This window comes from Cheilinus undulatus, linkage group 20 (assembly GCF_018320785.1).
Source record: "Cheilinus undulatus linkage group 20, ASM1832078v1, whole genome shotgun sequence".
NCBI classification, from domain to species: Eukaryota; Metazoa; Chordata; class Actinopteri; order Labriformes; family Labridae; genus Cheilinus; species Cheilinus undulatus.
This window is the reverse complement of record NC_054884.1, coordinates 5,283,268-5,292,546: the sequence shown is the minus strand read 5'-3', so window position 1 is coordinate 5,292,546 and position 9,279 is coordinate 5,283,268. Positions and strand designations below refer to the sequence as shown.

Genomic DNA, 9,279 nt, shown 5'->3' with positions numbered 1-9,279 from the left:
TCATGATCCTTAAACTCTATAAGCACAAGTTAGCAGCATTCTTACATCTAAAGCTGCTCACTCCTGCTGCTACTCAGCATTATTCTGAAGATTCTTCTAACCTTTAGGCTAATTAAAGTCATGTTAGCTTAAACTATATATATATATATATATATATATATATATATATATATATATATATATATATATACACACACTACTGCTCAAACATTTGGGATCACTGGCAAATTTCTTTGTTTTCCAAATAAAAACATTTTCATGCAGTTCACAAACAGTTATCAGCAACTGTCAGTCCTCTGCATCAATCTCTTAGTTTGGCTGCTCCAATCCAAGTTAATCCTGTTGCACAGCTAAAAATCATTCTACTAATAAAGGAGCAAAAAGACTGGACACTGGAAGGTGTTGTGCACGGATGAGTTTAAGTTTGAGGTCTTTGGATCAAACAGAAGAACATTTGTGAGACACATAACAAATGAAAAGATGCAAGAACAGAGCTAAAACCACCAACCAAGCAAGATGGAGGTAGCTTGATGGTCTGGGGGGCTTTGGAGGTGGTTTGTAAAGAGTGGAAGGGACCTTGGGGAAGGAAAGCTATCACGAGGGCCAATTTCATCCTACAGCAAGATAATGACCAAAAACACACCTCTGTGTCTACGACATATTTAAAGAATCAGCAGTCAGACAGAATTCTGACTGTAATGGAGTGGCCAGCACAGTCTTCAGATCTGAACCCTATTGAGCTGTTGTGGGAGCAGCTTTACCTTACAGTACAAAGGAAGACTCCATCAAGCTAATCCATCTTGTGGGAGATTCTCCAGGAAGCATGGGGGGAAATCTCATCAGATTAACTTGAAAATTGACAGCTAGAATGTCTGAGGTCTGCACGGCTACTAAAAAAAGGTGTTTTTTTTTCTATGAAGACAAAGTTTAAAGAACATTTTTCATTAAAAATCCTTATTTCTAACTCTGACAGTGTCAGCATATCCAGTTCATTTGCTGTATCTCCTATTCAGACTAATTTCATGAGTTTTTCCATGGAACACTTCCAAGTGATTCCAAACTTCTGAGCGGTAGTGTGTATATATGTACACTGATATGCATTCAAATCCATCAATCAGGATTGTGTTGTTCAGTAGAAAAAAAGAGAACCTGATGGTCTGGAAGGACATCTGTAAATGTAGAGGGGGTTAACTGAATGTTATGGGGATTTTTCACAGATGCAGATATTTTGAAGACTACAATCATCATCATTCCAGTCTACCACGCCTTCTCCGTGCCGTATTTCTGCACAGTCTTCCACATTATTCCAGTTGTCAGGCTGCCCAGGCCCCCAGAATCTAACAGACAAGATATGAGAGAAAACACCTGTTAATTGATTTTATGTCAGACATGTCTTTAAAGGGATACTTCAACATTTTGGCAAATTCGCCCATTGCCATAATTCCTATAGTCTTAGTAATAGGTTCGTTTCCTATAGTTGTCGGTGCAAGCTGTTTCTAGATCTGGGGGACTGATATACCAGCTTCACAGCTAACGCTATGTAAGCAGACGGGATTTTTTGCTTTCTCCCATCAAACTCATCAAATACACAATCCAACAACTCCAAAACGCTCTCGTGGACAAGTCGTGACCTGTACATTCACCACGCTATGAAATAATCATGGAATATTACGAAACGGAAATGTTTTAAACTTAAATGCAAAGCCCGAACTACACTCCAGACATGGCTGCTGCACTGTGTCACTCCGCCCAGTGGTTCACTCAAGAAATAGTTCAGAGTATTTGCTTCATGTGTAGTAACGTTACACAATTATACGTTATTATTTCATAGCGTGGTGAATGTACAGGGCACGACTTGTCCACAAGAGCGTTTTGGAGTCGGATTGTGTATTTGATGAGTTTGATGAGGGAAAGCAAAAAAATCCCGTCTGCTTACATAGCGTTAGCTGTGCAGCTGGTATATCAGTCCCCCCAGATCTAGAAACAGTTCGCACTGACAACTAATGGAAACGAACCTATTACTAAGACTACAGGAATTATGGCAATGGGTGAATTTGCCAAAATGTTCAAGAATCCTTTTAATGACTTAATCATCATTATATAATTAATAACTTAATCATTTTAAGATTGTTAATGAATTAATCATCTTTAACTTACTAATGAATAAATCATTTTTACATCATTAAGGACTTAATCATCTTTACATAGTTAATATATTCAGAATTTTTACATTAATAATAAATTAATCATCTATATATGGACAATGATTAAATCATTTTTACATTGTTAATGATTTAATCATTTTTATATCCTTAATGACTAAATCATCTTCACATCGTTAATAAATTAATCCTTTTTACATTTTTAATGACAATCTTTTTAACACTGTTAATGACTTAATCACCTTCACATTGTTAATGAATTAATCCTTTTTACATCATTAATGACAATCATCTTTACATCGTTAATGAATTAATCATTTTTACACAATTAATGAATTAATAATTTTTAGACAATTAATGAATTAATCATCTTTACAGTAAAAACTTGCGTGGTTGTGGCTCTGGTCCCATCCACCCACATCCAGGTCCCTTCACTAACACGGTCATTCAGGCCAATCCAGACATGATTACCTGAATCCACCAACCCTCTGACAAACACCTGTTAATATGATAAACATGATTAAACTCAGACATCTATCAGCCACTGTACCCAAAAACCATGTCCACTAACAAAATTGATATCAATCATTTCATTTCTGTTATTTCTTTCTGTGAGGTTTCACTACATCCACATGCGGTCAACCCCTGAGTAACTACTTCCTGTTTCATGGTTGAACAAAGCCCCATGACAACAGCTTTTGACCTTCAGTGCAGTAGGTCAACATATTGGGAAGCTGTAGCTGAATAAGGCCGGCCACACACTACAGGATTTTAAGCCTGATTCGTGGCAAGATTTAACTCCCCTGACGATCATGGGGGCGTATCCCGCGAGAAGCTTCGTTGCAAATGACTATTTGTCTGAAAAATCCTCATGTGTGTGGTGTCAACAAAACTGTTTTAATGCTCCAAATTGCGTAGTAGCCTCCAAAATCCCAAAATAAATATCAAACGATTCTAGGTCATAGTGCCGCTGACGGAGTACCCACAACAACCAATGAGAGCGAGCACACAGGGTAGCGTCACAGCCGGATCATACATAACTTCACCGCTCACAACCATAAACACAACTGTACCTTCATTCCAGCCAGGATTTCATCCTGAGTCTTTCACATGTTTTATGATTTTTGCTGCACCTGTAACACATGGCAGGACAGCCTGTTGTGGAGAGACAGCAAGACAGTATTGACAGACCTCTGTGTTTGTTTACTTTTTTTCTTTTTTCTGAAGTCACGTGATCACGCGAGGTCGTAGGCAGGTTGGCAGGTGTGTGGTCTCTAGTAATCCGACAGTCTGGCTGAGTTGTCTAGTGTGTGCGATCAGAGGATTAAAGATGAAAAATCTTTGGAAATTGTCCTGAAGTCTGTAGTCTCTCACGGTTTTAAAATCGTTTCAGATTAAAAAATCATCTAGTGTGTGGCCGGCCTAAGAGGAAAAGAGGAACTGTGGGGGGAAACTTGAGCTGTGACTTCCTGTAAAGTATAGAAATATCTGAGGTGATGTTAGAATTATGTAACATAAGGGCAGTCTTTTATTAAAATTATTTCAGATTTCTACATGCAGTGACTTCAGTTCTGGGACACATTTCTTTCTTTCTTACCATTTTATCTTTGGTGTTTATGATTGCCAGATCCCCTCCATTGGAGTTGCAGAAGCTTCTGCTTGAATTCCAGCTTCTTGTTGTGTTTGAAACGTGGAAACAGCTTTCACCAAACTTGCTCCAGCCTGGAGGACAACTCCGGTCTATAGATATAGAGAAAGAGAGCGCAACAATCAGAATATAAACACCAACCTACTTCATGGCATTAAACTAAAGTGATAATCTTCTTACCCATCTTGTTGACCCTCTGCTGTAACTGATCTCTTACTGCTGTCAGACTGTTGTAGTCAGTCCTCAGCTGATCCATCCCTTGTTTTAAGGAGCTGTAGTTTGTCTGTAGCTGATCCTTCTCTTGTTCTAAGGAGCTGTAGTTTGTCTGTAGCTGATCCCTCTCTTGTTTTACAATCCTGTAGTTTGTCTGTAGCTGATCCCTCTCTTGTTTTACAATCCTGTAGTTTGTCTGTAGCTGATCCCTCTCTTGTTCTAAGGAGCTGTAGTTTGTCTGTAGCTGATCCATTTCTTGTTTTAAGAAGCTGTAGTTGGCCTTTAACTGGGATCTCTCTGCAGCTCCAGCCTGAATCTGTTCCATAGACTTGGGGTTGAAGATAAAGTGATCTGTAGAAATGAAATAATGATAATAATAATTTTAAAAACTGGTTAAGGATAGGGTTGGGTTTTTGCACCCTCACCCTGGAGGGAGCTGGGACTGGAAAGCACTAAGTTTTGGTGTTGTTCATGCATTCATTGCGTCTGTATGTTGGGCCATTCTTCTGAACACTAGATCTCAAGAATGCTGAGGGGTTTTCTCAAAACAAATTGCACAAATGTCCCCCCCCCGACTTCAAGGGAAGTTACAAGATTGAGGTTCCCCCCAGGCCTACTGGTGTAGACATGTAGACACGTGACTGATGTAGTTCTAGTTTTTATTATCTTAATTAAAAAGCTCAACCTGGAGTACTTAACCGTAACATGGCGAGCGCTGTGAGATAGAAATAACTTACAGAAGAGAAACTGTCCGACATTTCCAGCCAGCAGGAGGACACACAGTAATCCAAGGAACACAGAGACGGACCTGGAGGAGGGCGCTCTTCTGTGAAGGTCCCCTGAAGGACACATAAACTTAAAGACCCTGTAAAGTGAAATCCAAAGTTTTTGTCTTAACACTCTAGATATGTTGGAATATGGTTGCTGTAAACATGTGAAAACACTGAGATCTACATGTGACTGCATTCTGGATTTAGGCCATTTCACCTCTCTCCTGGCCTGGTTTCATGTGGGATTATTTTGTGCAAAGGAATTCACTCCTGTACCGTTCTATAATGTTTGTGTTTCATTGCAAAGTTATAGTTATGCATGTTTTGTTTATTGGTTCATGTTTTCAGGGGAAAGTATTTTTCAAAGTATGACACCATGAGTGAGGGAGTTAACGCTGCAGACTACCCTGCCTGTTTGTGTCTTTATTTGTGGTTCTAAATAAATGATTGCTGCTTATACTTATTACATGAGGGCTTGTTAAACTCATTCAACTTATTTATGAGCCACTCATCACAGTTTGCCACAATCTAAAATTACAGAGCAGTTCATCTCAGTGGAACCACAGTGGTCTATGGATCGTTTAAAGCATTATAGCAGAGATTTGAACAGACTTTGTCTCTTCTTCTGAGGTCAACAAAAGGTCAAAAGACAGGCTAATGGCGTGAGTGCTTTCCTCTATTCAGACTGTAACATTTTTAAAACCTGAGAGGATCATATTCTTCCTGAGTGGGCGTGGCTTCAGCTCATTCAACAGACACGCCCACACCATCCTGGAGCAGATTTAACTGCCTCATTTTTCATGATTTGAAGCTTATTCTAATAAACTTGGAGATGCTTTATTTAACTGAAATTTGACCTCGGGGTTCATAACACAGTGATCTATCATATGACAAACCTAAATACAGATTTATTTTTACTTTACAGGGTCTTTAAACTTAACACTTAAACACTAAACGTTTACCTTTTAAAGTTTTTCTGTTGTTAAACTTGTGTTTTTTTCTAAATGTCCCATTTTCTTTTAAAATAAAAGTAGGTTTTTAACAGAAAAAAGAGAAAGCAAAGGAACCCAAGGCCAAGGAGATCTCTGAGCTGTTGTGTTTGTCTTACTAGAAGAAAACCAAACACCAACTCCTGAGAAGTCTAAATGCTCTCACATCAACAAGAATCATTGGACATGGAGTCATTTTGTACATACACTCCTCCATGTTTCTATACGTATTACTGTCTATAAGCACTCTGAAGCTAGTTCTAAGTCATGGTGTCAGACTTAGCTTAGTGTTTGTTTTAATGATACACAATGATAAAATGAATCATTTTGACTTCAAGTGTTCAAAGAACTCAAAACACTAAACATTTCATCACACTGCCAATAGAGACTAAAATTTTGTTTTGACCTGCAGTTGTTCAATTTAAAGATTTCAGTTAAAAAAGTGACTGTGTGTTTATATTAACACTACTATACATTGATAAACTCTGATAAACAGGTTTAAGATAACACTATAACAACACTACTATAATAACATTACTATAATTACATTACTAAATACACAGATAGAGAGGTTTATAACAATACAATAATAAAACCACTGTAATAAAACTATTAAAAGAATGACTATAATAACACTACTATTATAACATTACTAAATAAACAGATAAAGAAGTTTATAATAACACCACTATAATAACACCAGTATAATAACATTACTAAATAAACAGATAGACGTTTTTAGTAACACTACTATAATAACCCTTCCTAACACACTGATAGAGAGGGTTTTATCTGAATAAAGGGTTTCTGAGGGTCCGCTTGTCTTTAAAACAGGATTTACAGTTGTTAATTCAAATATTTATTCTTACTCCTTCATTTTTTTACTCTATTTTAAGGGGGATATGTTTTACCTTTTGTGACGAGGCCCTTCTTCTTGAGGTTCTTCGTCATATCCGTGCTGTCCTCAATCTCCAGATCCATTCTGATAATGGTTCCACTTTTTTCTAGAATAGAACATGTAACATCTGTATTTCATGTTAGAGCCAACCTCTGTTCCTTCTACATACCTCAGGACAAACTTAAAAACACGGAGTCAAGCAAGACGTTAACATCTCCTTCATAATTCCTCAAAATAAACCACTAGGTTTCATGTTATAAAATAAGGCCTATTTAAACATTATAAAGATCAACCCTATAATCATAGCGGTGATTTGGACACCTCTAAAAGGAATTTTTCTCAAGGTTGTCAAAGTATGAAAGAAACTGTGACTTAACTGAAAATTACTATTGCTACTAATTACTGTTTTGACTAGTACTGAAATGAAAATTTACCAAAGTTTGGATGAAATATTCAGTTATCTTTGAGGAAAAAAGGCTCAAAATGTGCACGTACCTGTGAGCTGAGATGATAAAAGAAGCGAGTGTCACTTTGACTGCGTTCACATGAAGATGCTGCAGTGATGTTTGCCCCACATTTATGCTACTGATTATCTGGAAGTTCAGCAGTTATTACAGGGAAGTTTTTAATTTTCTTAGCTTTGCATCTTCAGCAGTTTCTGTTCCTTTTTCTAGTAGGGAGGTTAAGCCCAAAAAATAGTCCTTTGAAGTACCTTAGGGTCATACAAATAAATTTATCGTAAGACACAAGTGAGATCATACTTTGTATCGGAAATAGACGCGTTATTTCACAAACGCTAATTCACTGAAAATACTCTAGAGCCCATATGTTTGCTTCTGTTATAGCTATAATGACAAATTTGGTGTCAAAGTGTACATTTTTGAGGACAAGAAATCCAATAAAATAGGTTTCAAGTTTAAAAAAACAACAGTATTCCCCTAACCATGATAACTGGGGGGTAAGTATGCACATTTCACATAAAAAATTGTGTCATCAGAATGACTTTACTTATCTTTTCCTTCAAAAACTTTAACATTTTGTATTTAAGCAGTGCAGCTACTTCTGTACATTACATTTGTCCAAAGTAGCATGAGATTTCAACCAGTAAGTAGCCTACGCAAATCAGTTCCCACGACAACACATCCCATCTGCACCAGGGACTGTGATAGCTGTTGTTGTCAGAACACTTTGAGGTTTGTATGACTTTCTCATTGAATAGAAAAACGTTTTTAACATTATATAACTAATAACTAGCTAGCTAGTAACTAGTTAGCTTCATTAAAATTAGCTTCATTATAACTAGCTAGTAACTAGTTAGCTTCATTATAACTAGCTAGTAACTAGTTAGCTTCATTATAACTAGCTAGTAACTAGTTAGCTTCATTATAACTAGATTCATTATAACTAGCTAGTAACTAGTTAGCTTCATTATAACTAGATTCATTATAACTAGCTAGTAACTAGTTAGCTTCATTATAACTAGATTCATTATAACTAGCTAGTAACTAGTTAGCTTCATTATAATTAGCTTCATTATAACTAGCTAGTAACTAGTTAGCTTCATTATAACTAGATTCATTATAACTAGCTAGTAACTAGTTAGCTTCATTATAACTAGCTTCATTATAACTAGCTAGTAACTAGTTAGCTTCATTATAGCTAGCTTCATTATAACTAGCTAGTAACTAGTTAGCTTCATTATAACTAGCTTCATTGTAGCTAGCTTCATTATAACTAGCTAGTAACTAGTTAGCTTCATTATAACTAGATTCATTATAACTAGCTAGTAACTAGTTAGCTTCATTATAGCTAGATTCATCATAACTAGCTAGTAACTAGTTAGCTTCATTATAGCTAGCTTCATTATAACTAGCTAGTAACTAGTTAGCTTCATTATAGCTAGCTTCATCATAACTAGCTAGTAACTAGTTAGCTTCATTATAGGTAGCTTTATTATAACTAGCTAGTAACTAGTTAGCTTCATTATAACTAGATTCATCATAACTAGCTAGTAACTAGTTAGCTTCATTATAGCTAGCTTCATCATAACTAGCTAGTAACTAGTTAGCTTCATTATAGCTAGCTTCATTATAACTAGCTAGTAACTAGTTAGCTTCATTATAGCTAGATTCATCATAACTAGCTAGTAACTAGTTAGCTTCATTATAGCTAGCTTCATCATAACTAGCTAGTAACTAGTTAGCTTCATTATAGCTAGCTTCATTATAACTAGCTTGTAACTAGTTAGCTTCATTATAGTTAGATTCATCATAACTAGCTAGTAACTAGTTAGCTTCATTATAACTAGCTTCATTATAACTAGCTAGTAACTAGTTAGCTTCATTATAACTAGCTAGTAACTAGTTAGCTTCATTAAAATTAGCTTAATTATAACTAGATTCATTATAACTAGCTAGTGACTAGTTAGCTTCATTAAAACTAGCTAGTAACTAGTTAGCTTCATTATAACTAGCTAGTAACTAGTTAGCTTCATTAAAATTAGCTTAATTATAACTAGATTCATTATAACTAGCTAGTGACTAGTTAGCTTCATTAAAACTAGCTAGTAACTAGTTAGCTTCATTATAACTAGCTAGTA

At 36.1% G+C, this 9,279-nt stretch overlaps 1 protein-coding gene across 2 annotated transcripts; it reads right to left on the bottom strand.

The window, feature by feature from the left end:
• Nucleotides 1-202: 202 nt before the first annotated feature.
• On the bottom strand, nucleotides 203-7,251 carry LOC121528684 (CD209 antigen-like). Of its 2 annotated transcripts, XM_041816237.1 has the most exons (7): nucleotides 7,176-7,251; nucleotides 6,694-6,786; nucleotides 4,761-4,862; nucleotides 3,991-4,374; nucleotides 3,760-3,902; nucleotides 2,539-2,661; nucleotides 203-1,337 (listed from the first exon to the last, which is right to left on the bottom strand). In XM_041816237.1, exons 2-7 carry the CDS (start codon nucleotides 6,761-6,763, stop codon nucleotides 1,314-1,316), a joined length of 846 nt encoding a protein of 281 aa, XP_041672171.1. In that variant the 5' UTR covers nucleotides 6,764-6,786; nucleotides 7,176-7,251; the 3' UTR covers nucleotides 203-1,313. The 2 variants fall into 2 exon arrangements, with proteins under 2 accessions (XP_041672171.1, XP_041672170.1); XM_041816236.1 differs by lacking the exons at nucleotides 6,694-6,786; nucleotides 7,176-7,251 and having other exon boundaries at nucleotides 4,761-5,031.
• Nucleotides 7,252-9,279: the final 2,028 nt, after the last annotated feature.